Source organism: Danio rerio, chromosome 16 (assembly GCF_052040795.2).
Source record: "Danio rerio strain M-AB ecotype USA chromosome 16, GRCz13ab, whole genome shotgun sequence".
Lineage (NCBI taxonomy): Eukaryota > Metazoa > Chordata > Actinopteri > Cypriniformes > Danionidae > Danio > Danio rerio.
Genome location: NC_141036.1, coordinates 11,835,143 through 11,860,000, shown reverse-complemented (window position 1 = coordinate 11,860,000; position 24,858 = coordinate 11,835,143). Strand labels below are relative to the sequence as shown.

General features: G+C 37.1%; 1 protein-coding gene and 1 long non-coding RNA gene across 6 annotated transcripts in view; one reads left to right on the top strand and one right to left on the bottom strand.

Annotated features, from left to right (window-relative positions):
* grik5 (glutamate receptor, ionotropic, kainate 5) overlaps positions 1-24,858 on the bottom strand; it is a 179,793-nt gene that overhangs the window by 28,601 nt on the left and 126,334 nt on the right. For all 5 annotated transcript variants that reach the window (XM_087286347.1, XM_087286349.1, XM_087286346.1 and 2 more), the window contains 2 exon segments: positions 8,256-8,434; positions 4,979-5,032 (listed from right to left, as the gene is read on the bottom strand). In XM_087286347.1, coding sequence (XP_087142473.1) covers positions 4,979-5,032; positions 8,256-8,434 — 233 coding nt within the window.
* Positions 1-24,858, top strand: part of LOC147833285 (uncharacterized) — an 84,919-nt gene that overhangs the window by 9,530 nt on the left and 50,531 nt on the right. The window lies entirely within an intron of this gene.

Sequence of the window (24,858 nt, the reverse complement as noted above, 5' to 3'; positions counted from 1 at the left end):
ATTTTCTTTTCGGCTTGGTCCCTTAGTTAATTAGGGGTTGCCACAGTGAAATGAACTGCCAACCTATCTAGCATATGTTTTATTCAGTGGATGCGCTTCCAGCTGCAACCTATCACTGGGAAACACCCTTACTCTCTCATTCACACACATAAACTACGGACAATTTAGCTCACCCAATTCACCTATAGTCTTTGGACTGTGGGGGGAAACCTGAGCACCCATGAGGAAACCCACACAGCAAGAACATGCAAACTCCACAAAAATGGCAACTGACCCAGCCAAGTCTCGAACCAGTGACCCTCTTGCTGTAAAGCGACAACGCTACCCACTTTGCCACCGCACAGTAATTTCATTCAACGTTAATTTAAAGTCATTATATTTCTGAAATTATATTTTAAAATCTTCAACATATGAGTGAATTGCTGACTCAATAGAAAAGACCTAAACTGACTTTCTCATGTCCATACCTGTCAACATTGGGATGTAACAATACAGGATACCCTGAAACCCCATTTACTGTAGTTAAATATTGACTAACGTGACTAGTTATTTAGTCAAGAGCTGCGAATTTCGTTTTTTGATCCACTGTTTTGTTTGATAGCAGAGCTGTCCCTTGAAGAATGAAAGTTAAAAAACGCGTCCTTCAGTCAGCATCGATAAATGACTAGATAAATTCAGAGGCTGCGTAGGAAGGGAGATAGTAGACGCATAGCTTTAATGAAAATGAAGTGAATGCAGCTGTTTTAATATTAATTTCAACATGCTTTCAAGACAAATATAAAGCAAAAGCATAATTCTCTTGAACAACTTTAACAATTATCACATTAGAGATCAACTCTAGGATTCTAAATACACCTTTTATTGACAGATTAAAAATACAGGAGAAATACGAGAAAATGCTTAAACGGGATGATAGCAGGATTAAATGGTGAAATACTAGAGAATCCCGGCAAAATCCGAAGGGTTGACAGGTATGCATGTCTCATGTGATTGGCTGTAATCTGCATCCATCACACACTCAGGTACATGCAGTCCAAAATTAATCACAGACTCTGGATTAAATCCTCAGTTAACAGACATGGTTAATACCAAGCATTATAAACCACTTAACCTGATTTTAACCAGGTTGGATTTGTTTGGCAATGTCAACCCAAATCTTACCCTGCAACCTGGAGTTTGTTCAACTTTCTTTGTGCAACAAATATTGGATCTGATAGTGTAGAATAGAGAGTCGTTTCAATAATGTTCATACAGTTTATCTATAGCGCTTTTACAATAATGATTGTGTCAAAGAAGCAGAACATAATTCTGGTAAAGTCTAGTTTAAGTTCAGTTTAGTTCAGTTTAGTGTGGTTTAAATTGCACTGCTGAAAATTCAAACACTGAAGAGCAAATCTATCAATGCGCAGCTCCACAAGTCCAAATCTGAAGAAGCCAGTGGCCAACAGTGGAAATGAACTTCACCAATTGACGAAGTGAAGGGAAAGGTTCATGTAAGTTTCAGTGGTCTGTAGGTTAAAGTTGTGACAAGAGGTTTTTTAAGGTGTATGTAAAGCTTAGTGATCCTTTAGGTTAAACTAGTGAATGTGATCTGTTTGGTTGGACTAGTGACTAAAGTTTCAGAGGTGCATGTAAAGAATTGGTAATCAGTTAGTATAGACCAGGGGCCTCATGTACGAAGACTTGCGTGGAAATCTTACTAAAACATTGCGTACGCACAAAGCTGTAAATGTGCGTACGCAGAAAAAAATTCAGATGTATGAAACACTGCGTACGCCGAATCTCACGCATATTCTTTTGTACATCCGAATGAACGTGAAACTGAGCGCAACATGCATGAGCACAAAACCCCTCCCTGCCTCCTCCCCCGTATGAATATGCTAATGACAATGCTAATGGCAAAACCCAACGAAAAAGCAATGGCAAAATCAAGCAAAAAGAGAAACTTTGAACAGAATGTGAAATGGAGGTGCTGCTTTCGGAGGTAGACCGGAGAAAAGCGGTGTTATTTGCAAGATTGTCCTCCGGAATTAACAACAAAAGAAAAAAATAGAGTGGGAGAGTTTAGCTGATGCGGTTAACACAGTTGGGTCTGAACATCGCACTGAGTAAATTTAAAAAACGCATAGTGTGGTTTTTAGGTGTAAAATGGTGCAGTACCCTTAACAGTCTCAGTGGCGCAGCTCGAAAAAAGCATATCAACATGTTTTGACACGTTCGAGCATGAACTCGGTTCGAATCCAGCCTCTGATGAAGTCATGCTTTTTTCCCCCGCTATATATCAGATTTTGCCAACTATTTATCACAAGAAAGACTAGTAGGAATCATTAATAAGTTTGTGCATCATATTTTATTTGCACATTTACTGAATGGAAATGTTTCTGATTCACGCATGCAAATTAATTATCAGATAGTGTCTTTATAGCAATGTGCTTGCAGTAGATAGCTCAGATTACATTGGGACAACAGGCGACCGCTGCAAATTGCGCTGTAATGTTTGGCTGGTCAACTGTATGGTATGGAAACCTTATATATCTGCTAGATAACCCCCCCCCCCCGTCTCATACAGCTTCCATTGCAAGGCTCAGACACTTTGTAGAGAGGAATTTAACACAACTGCCTCTAGGAGTCGCCAATGGAAATAAAACAGACACGCACAAAAAATGTGCGTACGCCAGCCAGAAAGCTGCCGTGAAGCTGCGCACATTCCCACGTTCAGTTCATTGTTAGTAAATCCAAACGTGAGCGATACTGAGCGTGAAACCTGGCGTACGCAAAGTTTTTGTGCGTACGCAGCGTTGATACATGAGGCCCCAGGGGTGCTCAATCCTGTTCCTGGAGATCTACCTTTCTACAGAGTTTAGCTCCAACCATGATCAAACACACCTGAACCAATTAATTAGGACCTAAACAGCACTTGATAATTACAAACAGGTGTGTTTGATAAGGGTTGCAACTGAAATCTGCAGGAAGGTAGATCTCCAGGAACAGGGTTGAGCACCCCTGGTATAGACTATCGATTAGATGGTTAAGTACTGTTTGAACAAGTTGTAATGCTATAGCTTGACTAGTGACTATACATGAATATTAGAAAATCTTCTACCGTTTATTAGATTGACAGGTTTTGGTAGTGCAAGCAAGGTTTAAGCCACACTTTTATGGTAAATTAGCCATACAATTACATGTGCACATCTGATATGTAGATAATGTAACATTTATTTTTTAGAATTTTTTTTTTCTCTCATGGTGGCTAAACCACTTTGAAGGGAACAGGGCATCGAGGGTAAAGTCTTTCAGAGTTTTGGTTTGTATTTCTGCAGTACTTCCCTCCTTCAAAAAGATGAAACCAAACTGCTGCCACCTTTTGGTCTGACAAGTTTTCCCCCCTCCCATGCAGATATCAAGTGTTCGTGATACTTAGTCAGTGTTTTTGCATTGTGTTCAAGTGCAAATTTCTAGCATGACCTCAGGTGACATGCAGTGACACCACAGTCAGCTTTCATCACTGCTAATGTTTTGATGCCAGTTTGGGGTGGCCTTCAAGTTAGATTAGGAATGAAAGTAGTGGGTGCAAACAGAAAGTAACATTTTAAGGCTAGAGGCGTTAGTATTCCGTGCATGGTTCAGTAAAGTGTGTAAGGTTAACAAAGTTTAGACTATTCACTAGAGGTTTCAGCAGTGTGTGTAAAGGCTGGAAAACACAACTCATCTTCCCATTTACAATCTGAGTCTAGTTGCAGGAAAATGTACTCAGAATGGATCGATTGACAGAAAATCACATACTGTAGTGCATGATGTGTGGATTTGAGCGTCAAACTGTGATTCCATTCAATCCAAGGGCATCAAACATGTATGACATTTTGAGCCAATTTTAGAATGCATACTGTGTAAATTTGTCATGTGTTTCCTAGCAACAAGGCACATCTTTCTGTGTGAGTTGTGTTGTGTTCTGAACAACTTCAAAGTCTGGTGTGTTCAGCAATTTATGATGTTCAGTTTCTTTTTCTTCTTCTTTTAAATATTTATTAACCAAGTCAGCAAGTGTATGATAGTTTGTGTTTAACAGATTGAATCATGTAGTGTTTTCCAAATGGATAGTTTAAACTGTGAACATGTCAACAGGACTCACATTTCTGTTTGAGTTTTTTTCTTCTTTTACACACACACACACACACACACACACACACACACACACACACACACATGTTTGTTTTTGTGAAAAGTGGGGAGATTACATAGGTTTCCATTCATTTTATGCAGCCCAAACCGTATATTATATTGCCCTCACCCCACCCCACCCCTAAACCCTACCATCACAGGAGACTGTGTGCAGCTTTACTCTCTGATTAAACTCATTCTGTAGGATTTATAAGCATTTTGAGAAGTGAGGACGTCACTAATGTCCTCATATTTTACCTCCTTTTTGTAATACCTGTGCCATACCCATGTCATTATACAGATTTGTGTCCTGATATGTCACAAAAACATGTACACACACACACACACACACACACACACACACACACACCACACACACCACACACACACAGACACAACACAGACCATCAGAATGACTTCTTTAGTTATTTTTTTCTAATATAGATGTCAGCTGTTTACAACATTCTTCAAAATATCTTCTTTTGTGTTGAACAGAAAAAGGAAATCAATATTTTAAACCACTCGTGGGTAAGCACATATTGAGTAAATCTTTATTTTGCCTGAACTATCTCTTTAAGGTGAATGCAACAAGGTATGTTAGATTAGCAACTAGTGGTTATAGTAGTGTGTGCTTGCCGGATTGTGTTTTGTAGGTTATGCAGTAGTAATGTATGTTATGCAGTACAAGCTGTGAGGGGTGCTGGCTTGAGAAGTGTGAGATGGTTTGCGTAATAAAGATGAATTGTTAATACAGAAGATGGAGCTTCAGGCATGAATATATCTGCAGGAAAATAGGCCAAGAACTCCTCCTCTATCTTACCATAGTTGTGAGGATGTACTTGTAAAACGCTGATGTCATCCCCAACTCTGATGCCTGAAAAGAAAGTCAAAAAGATTGTTAGAAAAACATTTCACTTTTGTGTGTGTGTGTGTGTGTGTGTGTGTGTGTGTGTGTGTGTGTGTGTGTGTGTGTGTGTGTGTGTGTGTGTGTGTGTAACTGAGAGAGCTGCATGGAAAGCAGGACATTAGTGTTCATGCAAAACAGTCCTTTAACAGCATTACACTGTAATAATAATAATAAGATGACTTTGTTTTTTCCAGAATTTACCATTAAAGATATGGTAGAAACCCTAAAAGAAATGTCTACATTTTATGGTAAACTACCCATACCGGATAGTACGTTAGTGTTATACACTACCTGACAAAAGTCTTGTCTCCTATCCAAGTTTTAGGAACAACAAATAATAATTTGACTTCTAGTTGATTATTTGGTATCAGAAGTGGCTTATATGAAAGATGATATTTTACTAAAATAAAATATGATCATGCCTTGATTTTTAATTATTCAATTAGAACTGGTCTGACTTTGCTTACACAAAAGTCTTGTCACGCAACAGAAACAATACAGTATAGAATATAAAGTCATGGTGCAGTGGAAAATGAATTAATATTGTGTATGACTCCCATGAGCTTGGAGGACTACATCCATACATCTCTGCAATAACTCAAATAACTTATTTATAAAGTCAAAGAAGGTGTTCAGGCAGAAGTCCATCAAGACTGTTTGGATTCATCTTTAATGCCTCTTCCTTCATATTACCCCAGACATGCTTAATAATGTTCATATCTGGTGACTGGCCTGGCCAATCTTGGAGCACCTGGACTTTTTTTGCTGTCAGGAACTTTGATGTGGAGGCTGAAGTATGAGAGAAGTGCCATGCTGGGGATTATAAGGTAATGGGCCGCACAAATGTCTTGACACCTCAGGCTGTTGATGTTGCCATCCAATTTGCAGATCTCCTGCCACCATGCTGATTGTAACCCCAAGCCATGATTTTCCTTCACCAAACTTGACTGGTTTCTATGAGAATCTTGATTCCATGCAGGTTCTAATAGGTCTTCTGCAGTATTGGTGATGATTGGGATGCAGTTCATAAGATGATTCATCAGAAAAATCTACCTTCTGCCACTTTTAATAATCAATTAGAAGTCAAGTTATTATGTTGCTCTTACAACTGGGATCTACGACTTGTGTCACTTGTAAGACTTGTGTCAGGTAGTGTACACTCATGTTTTTAAGTACCAACATCTACAAATCATATGTTTATACAAACAAAAACACAACCATTTGCATGTGTTGATGAGCCATATGATAAACCGATGCTCATCACAAATGACTTTTCCCACAAGCAGAGAACCATACATATATACAGGGTATTTGTGGGATTAAAATGTTGTGAACTTTATGTTGTAAATTGTTTAATAGGTATGTTTCAAAAACATATATGTATATAACTAGGGTCTGCTTGTTTTACCACAATATTTAAAATATGTGGCTAAGAAATAAATTATTAGAATTAGTTTTTCTTTACTTTTTCTCTTCTGGGCCCTTAAAAACATCTTTAGCATTTAGCTTTATACAAGTCTGGAATTTCATTCTTCGTGGTCTTAAAAAGGTCTTAAAATTTCTTATATTTAACTTTGTGAAACCAGCAGAAATCCTGTATATAGAAGGTGCTCAGTGTTATTCACACAGCTACTAAACACAATAATGGTAACATTCATAAAATGAAATTAATGCAATAAAATTTATTTATCAAAATTAGATGTAATATAAAACTCTAATGGACATCACTGATAAGAAAAAACTAAGGGTTCTATTTTAAAGATCTAGGCGCATAGTCTAAAGCTCATTGCGCAAAAGCATTCAGGCCGTGTCCGAATCCACTTTTGCTATTTTAAGGCCAGAAAAATATGGTTTGCACCATGTCACATTTTCTAACAGGGTTTTGCTTATTCTCTTAATGAGTTATGAGTGTGTTTTGAGCATAACGTGCATTACCAATCAGTGTCTCATCTCCCATTACCTTTAAGAGTCAGTTGCATAGCGCCATAGCGCATTTGCTATTTACATGACAGACTTTGTAAGTGGAAAAAACTGAATGAAAAAACTGAAAGCTTTACTAGCGAGAAAACAGTTAAACAGACCATCTGCACGAAGATAAAGAATGAGCCTCTTCCATTTGGCCTCTTTACTTTCTCTTTACTTTTATTCTTTACTTTACTCCTTTGATTTCATGGATAAGGAAATTGTGTTTCCACTCCACTGAAGACATCCGTAACATGTTTAATTTAGTTTGTTCTAAATTCAGTTCTAATTTCCAGCAATCTAATAAGTGAATTATAAAAACGAAGCGTGCTCAAAAAACTGAGTTATAGCCAAACACACTTCCCAATTGTATGCACCATATGGTCATGTATACGTCTCTGAAATCCGACAAGGTGGACAAATCTAAACTTGTTTTTATAAAAACAAATCGAAATATGCAAATAATAAATGATACTGCTAATGATAATACACTTTAATAAAATTGCAAATTGTCATGAAAAAAATGAAAATAGCCCCCCAAACATGAAGAAGGCATGAAGGCAATGTTTTTTTTATATCTGTAACTAACGTGCTCTGTGCTCTGTGGACTTTAGACCAGCTTTTACTTGGTCAATGGCATGGTATATTTCAATTTCTCAAAATATCAACGTGCCAACAATGTGCCTTAACACACCTCCTTTATAGACCGGCACACCCATGAGTCCACAAAGTAGTGCAAATGGATTTGCCAATTAAACAACGTGGCAAAAACCCTGAAAATTAGGGTTGCACTAGTCTGAAAATGGCAACAAATTGCTCAAAACACATCTTGCACCTTATTGCGTCAGGTGTAAGATATGGACTTAACAGCCCTAACAAACAAAAAGTTAAATACCATAAGCCGGCGTAAGTTAGGATGATTCCAAGAGTTGAAACTCTTTTCGAGTCAATGGCAAATATTTGATAGTGGCCCCCAGTTAAGTGTTATGCAGTGAATTCTGAGAAAGTCGATTTATGGTTATTCGTCATATAAATTAAGTTAATTTACTATTAACCAAGTTACAGATTTTCAAGGTAATATTTTTTATACCATTGGAATCTTGGCCATTTTTACAGTATATGATATTCATAGAGTTTATTCATTCAAAAGCAGGTGAAATATGAGAGAACGTAAGGAATTGAGGTGGGCGAAAATGCAACAGCACTTAAATACTGTATACATGCTTACCTTTTTCAGTATAAGGTAAGAAATGGACGCATTAGCATCAATAATTATTGTAGCTATTTTGTCATCACGAATCTCCTTCAATAATGGCGTTGGGTCAAGGTTGTCATCCAGCATCCTGATTGACAGCGTCTCTCGAGAGATCAGAAAACGCCTTATCAGCTCTTCCAGTCTCAGCAGACCTGTGGGAAAGGAAACAAGTTAGTGGGCAAAATCCTAAAGACACAGGGATTAAGGGCTCCAAACCCAGCTCTACACCTGAGATGGTATGTCTCTGCAGTTGTTTGTAAACAGCGTGCATCTGTGTGTTTGCAGTGCTGCTGGGAACAAAGTGAGTCGGTGGCAACACAAAGCCCAGTGAAAATGTAAATAACTAGCTGCGCTCTCAAGGGAGCCTGCATGCACAGTAAAGCCAGTGCCAAACTTTAATTAGCTTGAGGGAGGAGAGAAATCAATGCTCCCCACACTCTCTCTTTCTCTTACTCTCAATACCTCCCTTTCTTCTGTCTTTCTTTCACTGATTTCTCTCGCTCATTCTGATTTTCACTCCATTCCACTGCATTCGTCTTATTCCTGTATTTTTTTTTTTTTACTATTTTATTTTCACCGCTGTGTTATAAATGAACTCGGATCTTGTTTTCCACCAGAGACCAGCGCTGTGACACTCTGAAACAAACATTATCAGACCCAGACCAGCCTTGTGCTTAATGACTCATGTGTGACAGTGACTAGAGCTCTGTTGCAAAACCTAGTGAGCTGCCAGCATTGTAGGACATCAGGCACGTTCCCAATGCAAAAACCTGTTCCAAAGGGTAGGCTTTTTAGTTCTACCTAGAATTGTAGAGATCCTAGAGTCTACATTTAAAACAGAGGTGCTTAATTAGTGAGCAGAATGTTTTATTAATGTGTTTTAGAGGATTATGGTAGACTCCATTTGTTCCATTTAAACCCCAACAACCTCAAATTCAATATCCAATATTGCTGTTCAGTGCATCAACAGAAGTGAAACAGTATTCATTCATTAATTTTCTTTTCAGCTTACTCCCTTTATTAATCTCGGCTCGTCACAGCAGAATAAACCGCTAACTTATCTAGCATATGTTTTACGCAGCGGATGCCCTTCCAGCTGCAACCCATCATTTGGAAACACCCATACACTCCCATTCACACGCGTACACTACAGATAATTTAGCTTATCCACTTCACCTATACCACATGTCTTTGTACTGTGGGAGAAACCGGAGCACCGGAGGAAACCAACGTGAACATGCAAACTCCACAGAAATGCCAACTAACCCAGTCGGTGCTCAAACCAGCGACCTTCTTGCAGTGAGGCTAACGTGCTACCCACTGCGCCACCATATCGCCCTGAAACAGTATTGTTTTCATTTATTTTTGATTGTCTGTTTCTCAATAAACTCACAAAGTAAACTGTGTCCCACTTTATTTTAGTTGACCTTGACTATTATGTAAATATATAATGCAGTGCACATATTGTGTTCATATTGTATCGTAAAACACTTATGGTTCTTTTGAGGGGGTAGTAAGCAAAGGAGGTGTAAGATTACATTTCTATCAGCTCATGGGAATCTGATTAATCGTCGAGGGTTAAATGCATTTAAACTTTTTTTTAGCACATCTGAAAAGATTTTTGTTATTTATTAGAATCAATTTATTTTTGTTTTCAACTCCAAGTTCAACCTTACTCCAATTATGGTTATTTCAATTTTACCATTTATGTTTTTAGCTGATCACATTATTAGTCAACCCAGGCTCATTCTGAAAACGTAGTCCCGTGGATGTTTTTGGAAGTTTCAAATCCGCGAGAGGCTGTTGTGTGCACTTTTCCATATCTCTAATGTCTCTTGCAAGTGCCGTTCGTGCCCGCGCTCTTCTCAAGTAAACCCATCAAAGGCCTCTGTCGACTGACTGAATGATTGACTGGGCGACCGTCCAATCGACTGACCCACCCTCCTCCTTCCCTAAACCCAACCAATTTTACAGATTGACCCGCCCTCTCAAAAGAAAAGCACTCGTCTGAATTTAACCACATTTTTTTCTAATTTTACCAGACTTTGATATTTTCTTGGGTCTGATGTTTTTAATTGTACGTTCATTAGGGACCAGACGCTGCTTAGAGTTCCATGCCCTGGGGTTGCGTTTCTTCTCATGGGCATTATCTCGACACTGAAGTTAGTCAAGAGAGGTTAACTCTTACTCAAGTATTCTGGTTGCCTCCTTCTCACTCATTCTAAAAGAGTTGTTAATTTAGTCATTTCTATACAACTTGCTAATAACAGTGATTAAATCATTAAAAGATCTTCTTGCTGCTGTGCCACACAGCTCCATACAATCAAATGCACCTTAAAAATCGATAAAATCATGTCATATCATAATGGTGGCACAGACTCCTCTTAATCTACTGGATACGATGCATTTTAATTCTGGACAGACTCCAGAATAAATCAAAAAGGGTAACATTTATTTATTTTACAGATACAAGTGAGATGGAAATCCAAATTACAGTGTTGAGCTTTAGAGCTATTCACTACGAGCCAGTCTGGATACAGATTTGCAACCCAGAGACATTTCGACCTTCTCTATGAGAGGAATGAATGGTTCTTTTGTTAAGAGTGACTTAAAGATTTACTCATCTGTTAGGATTTAATCCAAATTTATCAAGATAGTGAACAAAACCTTGTTACCTGTCACACCCAAGTATTGAGCAATATCAGAAGGGAAGGAAAGTTTAGGAAATAGGACAAGAATGTGTCAAAGTCTATCCTAGGCCTTTTCTTCAGATTCCAGAGCTTTTGTTGTTTTATTACATGGCACATTTTAGTCTGCGTAAAATCTATTCCTACCTGTAAGCAAGTTAGGTAGGGTTATTATTTTCACGACAGATGTTTGTGGTAATTCAACAATACGTCTCCTGCAAAGTGGACTCCACAGGATATTCCGCCATGTATTCAGTTTGATGGAGCATGTTTTATTCAAATGTCATTGTAGTGTGTGATATGTGAATGTATGTTGTATTTATTTACAGAGGTATATTATGTAAAACACACTTCACGCTTCTCTGGTAAGAAGCTGTGGGTGATGCTGTTGTGAAAATCCATGAATGAACATTCTAAAGTGTAATCGAGGTTTCTTGTGCTTAATGAAGGGTAAGGGACTAAGGAACAATGCACACAGCATACAGTAGGCATGTGTCAGTCAGAATACAGTTGATGCATGGAGCTTTCCTAACAAGCTGGTTATCTATTTTAAATAAGAGTGATGTACTAAATATACAGTGAAGGGTGTGAGAAGCAGGATTGTGAAACGCTGGATTGGGGACAGATTTGATTGTATGGGTAAGTTTAAACGTATAGTCCAAAATGCCCTTAAATGCTTTCAAACCTTTGTGAGTTTCCTTGTCATTTGGAACACAAAACTAAGAACTAAAAACTGGCAGTGACCATTAACATCTATAGAAGGTTTCAGCTTATTTTAAAATAGTATATTTGTGGAGTTAACAGAATAGTGAAAGACTAACAGGTTGGAACAAATGGAAACCACACTCCTACGTCATGTTGTGGTGGGCCTCAAAATGGGAAGGATTTGGATCTTATTTTAACATCAAGAACTTAAAAAAGAGAGACTTGTTGCCTTTAAACCACCCCAATATGACAATGGACACTCTATACCTACACACACCTCTTTCCGAACAGCTTAAAAAAGATGATTTTCATCACAGGTTCCCTTTAAATTAACAGCAAATAATCAGAATATTGAAAGCTACTAAAAATAGCTGGAGCTGCTCTTGCGATCTAACTGTGATTTAATAATTAAAGTGTGGTCAGATGGAAATTTTCCTGCAGCAAGATCCATTGTCAAATGTGACATGCAGTCATTTTGTCATCACAAACCAAGAATTGGATTTTTTTCAGGAGGGTGAACAGTTTTTATCAGTAGTGGCATATTTTTTCCATTCCATTTCACTGCTTTCTATTCTTGTTCTGTAAATATATGCTAAACTGCTGTGTTTGGTTGTTTACATGTCATGTTTTATGTGTGACAGACAAGGTCACCAGGGACAACAATGTTGAAGCTAAAACAAAGTCTGTGTCGTCAGAAGACAGTTCCATAAAATAATGGCACTAAAGTGCAATATAAAATCGGTGCACACAACACATATGTAAAACATGTCAAAACAGGCTTGCTTTTGTTTACATTTCTGTGAGATTTCTAGCAATAATATATGTTATGTTGACAAATGTGTGCAGCAACACTCACAAAGAAGTCATATTTAATCCAAACACCAGAAGGTTCACATGGGGGTAAAAGATTTCACCTTGGAAAATATAGGCTTGATTTTAACGATTTAGGCGCATTAAGCATTAAAGCCATGTCCGAATCCACTTTTGCTTCTTTTTAAGGATGGAAAAATTCGCTTTGCGCCCCGGCGCATGGTCTCACAGGGTTGTGCTTATTCTCTTAATGAGTTCTGGGTGTGTTTTGAGCATAAAGTGCATTAAACCAATCAAAGTCTCATCTCACAATCCCTTTAAGTGTCAGTTGCATTGCACCATGGCGAATTTGCAATTTACATGGCGGACTTTGTAAGAAGAAAAACTGAATGCTTCACTAGCGAGAATACAGTTAAACCCTATACAGCGCAAGATAAAGAACAAGCCTCCTTCCTCCTTTACTTTCTATATTTTACTTTTACTCTACGTTAATCCTTTACTTTCCTGAACATTGAAGTAGTGTTGTACGCACTTCACTAAAGACATCCATCAGCCTACATATTTAATTGTGTTTGTTAAGCACAAAGATTAGTTTCAAAACTATTTCTAAATTCATTTCTAATTTCCTGCAAACAAATAAATGAACAATAATAATAAAGTGTGGTCAAAATACATTCAAACACACATCCTATTCTTGTGCCCCATTTAGTGGCGCGTACTTCTCCAAAACCCTACAGGTGGACAAATCTAAACTTGGTTTTATTAAAACAAATATAAGTATGCATATAATAAATAATACTGCTAATAATAAGAACATTATAAATGCAACATTTCATGAATCAACTGAAAAAAGCCCCCTGACATGAAGGCATGGTGGTAGTGGTTTTTTATGTAAAAAAAATGTTTGTAACATTTTAATCATATGCAAAGATATTTGTGTATTGCTGTTCATCCTGTGTGTAATAACAAATGTGTATGCGTTTTAGACCTGCATAGGCGCATAACTAACATGCTCTACATTGGACTTTAGACCAGGTTTCAGTTGGTCAATGGCGCGCTCTATTTAAGTTCTTCAAAGTAGCAACATGCCAACAATGCACCTTAGCACACCTTCTTTACAGGCCAAAACACCCATGAGTCCACAAAGTGGCGCAAATGGATTTGCTATTTAAACAATGTGGTGCAAAACATAAAAAAATGAGGCTTGCGGTGGTCTGAAAATAGCAACAAATCATGCCAAACACATCTTGCACCTTATTGCGCCAGGTGTATGATAGGACCCTATATGTCAGGTGTGTCAACAGTTCAGATGACCAACTTAATCTTTCAGCAAATTCTCTATGAAAAAAAACGTCTTATAATGCAGTAAGTCTCTTATAGTATACCAGATTTCTTCTAAAATGACTGGATTTCACCCAAAATTCTTATTTATAAATATGGCAACACCAAAGCATCCAGAAGCATCAAGTTCATTACTAAAAGGCTTACTTATTACCTAATGTATTGCTGAAATTGTATAACTAAAATTCAATACTTTTGGATCTTTAGTGCTCCTCTGTTAATATTTGCTCTTTTAAAAAAAAAAATGTGATCACACCATTAGAGAACTAAAATGTTCTTATAAGCTATCAAACAAATCTCCTATAGCTATTGTGTGTTGCTTATTAGATTTGATAACAATTACAGAACAGGCCATTCACATGTTTTTCCATTCAACTTTTTTTTTTTTCTATATCAGTGTGTTAAATAGATGCATTGCATTATTTAGTGGTTCCTTTCATGCAGTTTCAGTCTTACAGACAAAGTCAGAGAGAAAAAAAATACAGTTGAAGCTAAAACAATTACCTGACAGTTACATAAAGTATATGCAATGAGGTTCAAAATGAAATTGCTGTATACAACTCGCATTAAAACATTAATATTTGATTGATTTTAGGTTGTGTTGGAAAGTGACCAAAATCCAACGTCTGATAGATGTCATAGTGGAAATGTCCACACAATGTCAAGGTAAAACATGATTAGACATTGATATTTGGCTTATTTTAGGTTGGAAGTTGGACATTGACGTCGGCCTAACGTTGGGTTCTGACGTCAACCCAATTTTCATTTCTAAACAAAATCCAGTGTCCCCATGACGTTTGGGTACATTGTGGTACAAAGTCATGTTGCCGACCTGTGCCTGCAGGTAGGGATCTTATGTGTGCATTGTGTGTGTGATTCTGTTTCATAATTTTTAACAGTAACCCCCCCTACCCCCCCACCCCCCCACCCCCCCAAAAAAAAGAATATTCTGTTATCATTTACACTTTTCACTTTCTTTCGTTTAAAACCTGTTTAAATTTCTGTCTTCTGTTGAACACAAATTTTGTAGTAGGTAAGAAAGCAACAGCCATTGACATCCATTGTATTTTTTGTTCCTACTATGAATGCCAGTGATGGCTTGTTTCCAGCATCCTCCAAAATATTTTATTTTATCTTTAACAGAAAAAAAGAAACTCACAAAAGTTTAGAACCACTTGAGGTAAGTGTCATTTTTGGGTGATGTATCACTTCAAGGACCATTTTCACAAAATATGCCTTTCAGTTCGGTTTCCTTGGTTTTCCATTGTTATCAATGTAAGTGTACTAAGCTGTATGTAAGTGCACTTGTTTTGCACTTGTGCTTGACACAACATTATAAAAACACTCAGGTTCAAGGTAGTCACACTTTAAAAAAATGTCTCTACTGTAGACCACTGGTAAGGCTACATAATGGTGGAGTCAGCAGGATTGACAGCAAGTTCACAAAATAGATTCTGTTGGAAAGAAGCAAAAATCCTACATAGGAAACATGTAAAGAACAAGAAAGGCGCTATAAGATTCTAGTGGATGAGCACTGATCTTCCAGATGTGGGCTTTTTTTTCTATGCCAACTGGAAAATGCAAAAGCTCACAGTCCGAGTGATCTATTCAATCCAAGTGCTCTCCCACTGTTAAACGGTCCCAGATTGGTCTTTGTTAAACATCCTGCTGCACGATATTGGAAAGATCTAACATTGCAATTTTTATATTTTGCCAAATATTGCGATACGAATACAACTGCACAATATGACCTAATATTTAAATTTGGAAAGATTTTATTATGTTAAATCAATTGGAAGGATTCTGTGATGAAAGTACATCTCCATAAAATCTAATAAACAATCTAGAAACTTTTGGGTGTCCCCCGACACATTTTCATTGTGCTCTACTTGCAGTGTGTTTCTCTATTTGCATGTGTTGTGAGTATTTTCATGCACGTGTTTAGTCGGAGATTGATGATTTAATGTTTACTATTTGCATCTCCATAAAATCTAATAAACAATTTATAAACTTTTTGGGGGTCCTCTGACACGTTTTCGCTGTAGTCTGTGCTATTTGTAGCACATTTCTGTAGTTGCATGTGTTGTGAGTATTTTCATGCATAACAATGTATAAAGACAATCAAGAAAAAGTGTTTGATCATATCCAGAGTCTAACAGTATGCAAGTAACTGAATGATCCAATTAATTCAATAAAACACATCATAAATAAGGTACAAATTCTTATACCTGAACATTTTTAAAATCATTATACAATCACAGTCATCAAAAACACATGCAAATGATAAATTATAATACAAACTCAACACTGCATATCCTGCGATTTACCTATTGCCAATGATCACGTTGCGATATCGATGCTGAAATGATATATTGTGCAGCCCTAATCCCTACCACTAACCCCCCCCCCCACCAGTTTCTATTGGCTGAATTTTTAAAGGTGGCATATAATTGAAATATGGATATAACTATAGGCTAATTATTTAAGAGTTGATTATGAACCAGACATACATTGAGACCTAAACACCATTGTTGCCTTGTTCTCACATAAATCCCATTAGTGTAATATTCTGGTGAAAATCAAGGCCTATCAGAACAAAACTCTGATGACTCACACAGGATCATTAATATGCTCGCCCCAGGCTGCACTTGATTGGCCATAATGTTTACTTGTGAGATTACAATTTATTTTAAGTAGATTGAATTATTTTGTGGGCGTCACAGTGGCGCAAGAAGGTCACTGGTTCGAGCCTCGGCTGGGTCAGTTGGCGTTTCTGTGTGGAGTTTGCATGTTCTCTCTCCGTTGAGTGTGAATGAGTGTGTATGGATGTTTCCCAGAGATATGTTGCGGCCAGAAGGGCATCCACTACGTAAAACATATGCTGGATAAGTTAGCGGTTCATTCCATTGTGGCGAACCCAAATTAATAAAAGGGACTAAGCCAAAAAGAAAATGAATGAATGAACTATTTTGTCCCCTTTGTTTACATTTATCTGAGCTTTTATCACAGAGAATGGTCCCAGGTTGTTAGTGCAATGCATTCTGTGAATTTGGGATACAAGAACCTGTGATCTATTTAGGTTTAAAATACAGTATCATGTATATACACTGATTTGCAAGTGCTCACACTACACATAAAAAAGAGAATCATATAAAGAAAAGTTTTCTAGAGGCACATCCTTGATACTCTGTCACTTATGTATAAGCTCTTTCATTTATTTGATCCGCTCCCTCTGCATCTGTGCTCGGCTTCTCGAGTTACACTTTAGCGCTGGAGACAGAATTTTATGGATATGCATAATCCATATTGTCAGCTTCTCAGACAGATAAAGAGCATTTATAAGGTTATCTACACTAGTACATTTTATTCCGAGTATTTGTAAGAGGTATTTCAAAAAGTTTTACTGTGTTGATTGTTTTAAAGTTTTACTGTTGATTTGATTGACTCTAATTTTGAAAATAGGACAGACTTTAGAGAGGAGTGAAAAAAGTCAAGCAGGCAGCCATGTAGGTTCTAATGTTCACAGCACATCAGAATGCAAAATGCAGGATATACAGATTATTCATGTATTTAATGATACCCCAAAAAGGCATAATGTCTGTTTAGTTTAACATGTATAATGGGAAATTTTCTACATATGTTTGTAATTAGTCAATTCAAGCAGTGACACTTTGTTCACTCTTTTTTTTTTTAAAAAGAAAAGGAAATATTGTGTTCATCCAATCCACTGCACAGATAAGAAGGAGTGCCCATTATCTTATCAAAAAGCTGCAAGAAATTATCCCGAAATTCAACCTTTATTTCAGGAAATTAGTGGCATTTTAATGCTTTGCTTTTGAGCCACGTACCACAAATTTTAATTAAAAAAAATAAAAAGAACAGACATTTTCATAATAACATAAGGTTACATCAATGAGTTGTTTATGTGCGAGTATCCAGCACTGACAGAAACTGCTTGAACATCAGAATAGAGCTCATTATTATTCATGACCCTTTAAAATATGGTCTAAACCAATCTTATTAAATTGGGTTGTGAAGCCATAAACCTTCTACTTAAATATCAGAGAACAATTAAAATATTTTGTCTACTATGGCACCTTTAAATACCATTGGAAATTTAGTTCACCATCACCATTGCAATGCAATCAGATCCCAGATGTCCTATAGCTTTAATGTAACAAAGTAGCATGTAATACAACCCATTGAGGATTGCCCCAAGATCCACTGCCTAGTTATGTTGTATTTGGGCTTGTTTAAATCCAGTACACCTGCTCTAAACTAATAAATGTGATCTATTATGGCAGTGGTTCTTAAACTGGGGGCTGGAGCATACTAAGGGGCCCAAATTATAGCTAAAAATTAATTTAAATATATTACTACAATTCAATAATTTAATTTTACAGTTAATATGTTAACTTAAAAATGTAATGTATCACCACCTCTTGATTATATACTTGGGCTTAGAGCTGTTGTTTTTCATTGCTCTGTGTCACAAATGTTTCATCGCACAGTTGTCTCTAATAACATTTTAATGGATGATGATTATAATCAAGGTATAGCCAATGCACGCCATACAGGAGCATACATTTGTCTGTTATTATACATGTGAAAACAAACCGTCCACTGTTTGTGTGCTCTCGACACACTGATTCCTAACAATGTATTTCACTGTCAGAATTAAGGTTATTAAAACCGAAGCATGTTTTGGAGATTATGATGTTAATTAGTGCGATTTGTGTAGATTCTGTCATCAGACACTCCAAACCTGGACGGTTATTATAGATTCTCAAACAAACAATGAGTTGAGGGTAAAGTGATTAGCCCTCCTGTGAAATTTAAATTACTTTTCAAATATTTCCCAAATTCTGTTTAACAGGGCAAGGAATTCTTCACGGTGTTTCCTACATATATGTTTTTTCTGCAGCAGTTCAATATATTCAGATAGTTGTCAAAATGAACACACCGCCAGTGTTTTATAAAGGATTCTTCCCACTCATGCACGTTTATATTAGACACTTCAATCGACAGTTTATATAGAGTTATTATTGATGCTCAAGCAAACAGTGCACATAAATGTATTTTAAAATAATAATTAAGATTAAAAGTTTTAATACTAGAATACAAAGGTGACTCTAGACTCAGCTAAAACTGTAAATGTTTATATTTGTTTGAAGCAACTTCTTGAGGGGTGACATGGTGGCGCTGTGGTTAGCACTTTCGCCTTACAGCGAGAAGGTCACTGATTCGAGCCCTCGGTTGGCATTTCTGTGTGAAGATTGCATGTTCTCCTTGTGTTTGTGTGGGTTTCCCTCAGAGTCCGAAGACATGCATAATTGTGAATTGAATTAGCTAAATTGGTCGTATTGTGTAAGTGTATGAGTGTGCAAGTGCAAGAGTGTATGGATGTTTCCCAGTACTGGGTTGCAGCTGGAAGGGCATCCGCTGCATAAAACATATGCTGGATAAGTTGGCGGTTCATTCCACTGTGGCAACCCCTGAATAAGAAAGAGACTAAGCCGAAAATGAATAAGGGAGTGAGTGAATGAATGAATGAATAACTATTTGAAAATATGGAATTTTAAAGTTTAAAGAAATCAAATAATGACGAAATTGCCTTTAAATTGTCTAAGTAAAGTTGTTAGCAATGCACATTACTGTGTGTTTGTATGAATAACCCTTTCGAGAACCAGGCTAGTAACTGTATTGTGGTGTTATTAACTGTACTATGGACCAGGTTTCTAGCAGCCACTGCAATCAAATAGTATATCAAAGTTGGTGACCTGTAAGTGTTACAGACTTTACCAAAAAGCTGAAGAACAGGGACAGTGTGAAATTAAAGAGTTATCAGGGAGAAATGACAAAACAGGAGGGTGGCGGGAGATTTGTAAAGTAAAAAATTACAAATACTCAAATGACTGTAATTGAGTTTTTCTCAGGAATTGTAATTTCAAAAATGTTTACTTTTACTTTCCCTTAAGTACATTTTTAGTGCAGTATCGGTACTGTTACTCCACTACTTTCCTTCAACCTGCAGTAACTACTTTATTTTTTCTTGTTTATGAGGATTGGCTGAGTAGAAAAAAACAGTCTTGTGATTCCTGTCCAATCGAATCACACCTAGCCGTAAATAAAATCATACTGAACAACCTCAAGACATGAACGCTTTTTTTAATGCTTCCAAAAGGTTGTCTGCATTCATAGTGTCCTAGAAGACAAAAATCTTTGCAAGCAACAATCATGAGACTTTATAGACTCCATGTCACTGATGAGAGAATGGTGGATGTTTACTGTATGATGACTGAAATCAGCAACTAGCAACAATAACTAAATGCACTTTACAGAGTTTATCAGCTTTTCACTGTGTAATATTCACCACTCACTATTTTTGAGTATTTTTGAGTAATGGCCATTTCAGTTTTACTCACAGGTGTGATGCAGTGGCGCAGTGAGTAGCACGTTCACCTCACAGCAACAAGGTCGCTGGGCCACTGGTTCGATCCTCGGCTCAGTTGGCATTTCTGTGTGGAGTTTGCATGTTCTCCCTGTGTTTGCGTGGGTTTCCTTCGGTTAGTCCGGTTTCCCCCACAGTCCAAAGACATGCGGTACAGGTGAATTGGGTAGGCTAAATTGTCCATAGCGTATGAGTGTGTGTGTGTATGTATGGATGTTTCCCAGAGATGGGTTGCGGCTGGAAGGGCATCTGCTGCGTAAAAACTTGCTGGATAAGTTAGCGGTTTATTCCGCTGTGGCGACCCCAGGTTAATAAAGGGACTAAGCCGACAAGAAAATGAATGAATGAATGTTTTACTCATACTTTGAGTAATATTTGCAATATTACAATTTACAATATACTTTTACTCTACTGGCACGAGCGCAAAACCCCTCCCTGCCTCCTCCCACTAATGAATATGGTAAGGACTCCACTTTGGAAAAAACAAATGATAAAGTAATGGCAAAAGCAAGCAAGAAGAGAAACTTTGAACAGAATGTGAATTGGAGGTGCTCCTTTTAGAGGTAGACCGGAGAAAAACTGTGTTGTTTGCAAGTTTGTCCTCCAGAATTAATAACAAAAGAAAAGAAATAGAGTGGGAGAGTTTAGTTAACGCGGTTAACGCAGTGGGGTCTGACCATCGCACTGTGAGTGAATTGAAATGGCAAAGAGCAGACATCAACAGCACAAGTGGCGTAGCTTGTAAAGCGCATGGCAACATGCTTTGAAACTTGCAATCATGAACCCGGTTTGAATCCAGCGTCTGATGAACTCAATCTTCTTTTTTTCCTTTTGCCTACTCTTCATCATGAGGAAGACAAGTAGGAATCATTAACAAGTGTGTGTATAATGGGGTGCGCATTTGAGCATTACATATTATTTGCGCATTTATTGATTGGAAATGTTTCGTATTCACGTATGCAAATGCATCTTCAGATGGCGCCTTTATAGTAATGTGCGTGCAGTCGATCGCTCCGATTACATTGGAAAAACCGGCAATCGCTGCAATTTGCGCTTTAAAGTTTGGCTGGTCAACTGTATGGTAAGGAAACCTTATATACCTGCTAGACATGCGGATGATCCTGTCCCATACAGCTGTCATTGCACGGCTCAAAGATACTTTGTAGAGTGCAATTTAACACAATTGCCTCTAGGAGTTGCCAATGGAAATAAAACAAACACACACAAGAAATGAACGTACGGCAGACATGAAGTTGGCATGGATCAACGCACATTCTCACGTTCATTTCATCGTTAGTAAATTTAAACGTGAGTGACTCTGAGCGTGAAAGTTTTTGTGCGGACGCAGCGTTGATACATGAGGCTCCAGGTAGCCGGTAGACAGAGTGTAGGACAGTGAGGTCAATAATGTTTCACCAGCATCCTCTCACTTTAAATGTTTTGGAATTGAAACTGTTCTATTACATGCGTTTTGTTTTTCATTTCACTGCCTTGCATCTCTTTTTTTTAAACTGAAATATATTCTGTGAGAATCACCCTTTATGATGCTAACTAGGCTTCGAAACAGAGCTTTTGTGTGTTGGAGACCATAAAAATCATATAGTCATTTTCTGTTTGAAACCACCTTTTATTTAAAAAAGCGACTTGAAATATGTTTACGCAGTTCTTAAGTCATTCTTTTCATGCTTTTTCAGTCTGACAGACGAGGTCACCAAAGGAAAAAACTGTTGAAGCTAAAACAAAGTGTGCGACATCTGATGGCAGTTTCATAAATTAAAGGCAATGAGGTTCACAAAGAAATCGCTTTACACAACGCACATGAAAACCTTCATGTCAAAACCGGCTTGCGAAATTGCTTTCTATCTGTTAAACGAGAAGCAGTAGCGCAGCAGCGAGCCTCTCTCCATCTCTCGCCACCATTTTAAATGAGCTTGATGAGTGGCAAGTTGCACCTACTCTGCTGCCATAGCAACCATAGTGCAGCCAACTGGGTCAGAGCTGAGCGTTATGTAGCGATGCCCTCTCTAACACACAAGAACGTCCGAACACACAAAAGCACACACACTCTGCATACGTGGTGCTGTCTCACACATTAGCACGCGCAGCAGGGGGGGAGATTTATTCTCAGATTACATGAACGTTGTGTTGTCCAGTGACATGCTGCGTAATTGCCCAGCAGTATGTTTTATTGGCACAGCTACCTATTACAGCAAAGTAATTGTTAGTGCTTGCAGTATGGCAGCACTGCAGTATCATTATCAGTCTTTTCAAGAACTTTTGTAATTTCATCTCGCCCATTAACCTTGAATGCATATTGTTACTTGAGTGTTTGATGAGAAAAGACGATTGATTGGGCAGATGAGATGAAATCATTTAAAACATTTAATGAGCCAGGGGTTTATTATAGTTGATGTGTAGTACCGATGTTTTCTTGATCCATTGGTTGCCAGCTGTATAACCACAGTTTTATTACATACAGTATACCTAGGTTAAAGGTTAGTGTGGCAAAAATGTGATGGTGGTTATCTTGTGGTTAAGCTGCAATAACTTTTTTTTTTTTTTAATTTTCAGTGCTTTCCAGTATTATTGGCACATTTATAAGCAAAGCTGGTTGGGAATATGTCTTTATTGTTTTATTGTGTTTTGCTAATTTATGTTTCTGAATGTGTAAAGCTTACGGAAGTTTCTGTATAATCATTAATAGAAAAGTTTATTGTACTGAGGATATCATGTAAATTTACAGAATTTCTGTTTTTTTAATGTAGGAAACTTCCATAATTTAATAGCAATTGTTCTGGTGCATTTTTCAAGTACATTCCGTTTTTTTTTACGTAAAATTTACAGAATTTTCAGTTTTTTTTAAGTGAAGAAAATTCTGTAAAAAACAGATAATGTCCTCGTAATTTTCTGCCAGTACATTCTCTGTTCTTTTACGGAATTTTTTTAAAAGTGTAACAAAATAACTTAAGGTGCTTGTGTGTTTTTTTTCGATCAGAGCAGAGGCTTTTTCAACCCTGAAACCTTTCCTAAAAGTTTGTGGTAATGTCCGAAGTTTTGGAGAATTTCTGAGCCCAAGTCTCAATAAGGTTTGGAATTCTCCAGCTTCTTGGAGATTTTTTTTGTCTACTTGAAGCATCCTCCTAATCAGGGGAGGACTTAGTGATTTGGGGGCCCAAAGCAGTTTAATGTATAAGGCCCTAGCATAACAAGTCAAAGCATTCTCTTTCTCTATAGATATTTTTTTTTCTCTGTAAATTAGTTTTGTTTTTTTGTAAATAAACTGCATGTTAAAAAAATATTTAAAGCATTTTTTATATATTTTAATATTTAAAGGCACCTTTATTGTCTTAGGCCCAATCCCAATTTTATTTTTGTATCCCTACCCCTTTTCCTTGGCCTTTGAAACAGTGTGAAGGGGAAGGGCTTCAAAATTTACCCCTTAGAAATGTGATAGCATTACAACACCTGTACACGTCATCATATGTAACCGCAATCTCTTGCTTCATATGAGATCGATGATTACGACTAGTGTAGTGATTCCAGTTGTGTTATTTTTTGGTATTTGTCTTGAGGAAATCACTGAAGGCATATATTATGGTATTATAATGATGTAATATGGCAATAAGATCTTAACTGTACTGTGCATTTACACCATGGCCATATTCATCTATGTAAACACACGAAAACAACATTAACTTTATAGCAGACACTGTAAAAAGCTCATTCCCAGCCACTAGACTTTTCTGACAGGGGATTCCAGTGTCATCGAGGAACAGATGTGAAAGTATGTTGAGCGACTGCTATACAGGAGTTATTATTATAGATTATAAATAGCAAAATGTAGTGTTTTTTTTTATTTTTTCTAAACATAAAACATGAACGCCGTTACGAATGTATTAAAACATGTGCTTGAGATAAAAGACACTATAAAGGGGAAGGGCTAAGAGGTAGAGTTGGGATTGGGCCTTAATGTAAAAATAATTGCAATAAGTTCACATATTAACTACATAATTGTGATTTAGATTTTATTATTTTAATAATTGTCTGATAAATAGCCATGTGGCTCGAAGCGTTACACGCTTTGTGTCAGCCTTTTTAATTTATTAAATTAGTATTTTTTGGAGCTTTGGTGTTTGGTGCCGCCTTTGATGAATATTTCATTTGCCGTTTTTTTGGCTGAGCACCCAGTTAAGTGGGATGTGCGTACATTTGTACAGTTTTTCATTATTATAATGAACAAAATTATATAATTATAATGAACAGAATTATAATATTATAATAAACAAAATATTTAAACAAATTTCATTTACAATCAATCAAACTAATCTTTTAATCTAATCTTTTTCAGTCAAACTAATCACTAAGTCACCATTTTTCTTATAAATTACATAATTGCTGTTTTTAAATCGGCGGCCTTTCATTTTTTTCTGAGGGAAATGTTATTTTATTTGAACAATTCCTTTCTTAACAAGCTAACAGTGCTCATCATCTGATAGAGGGTTTTGGCCAGACAGCAGGATCGCAAAGGAAGCTGCGTTTTATTGTTCGTCTTATTTCTACTTTTTTTTCCCACAAAATATTC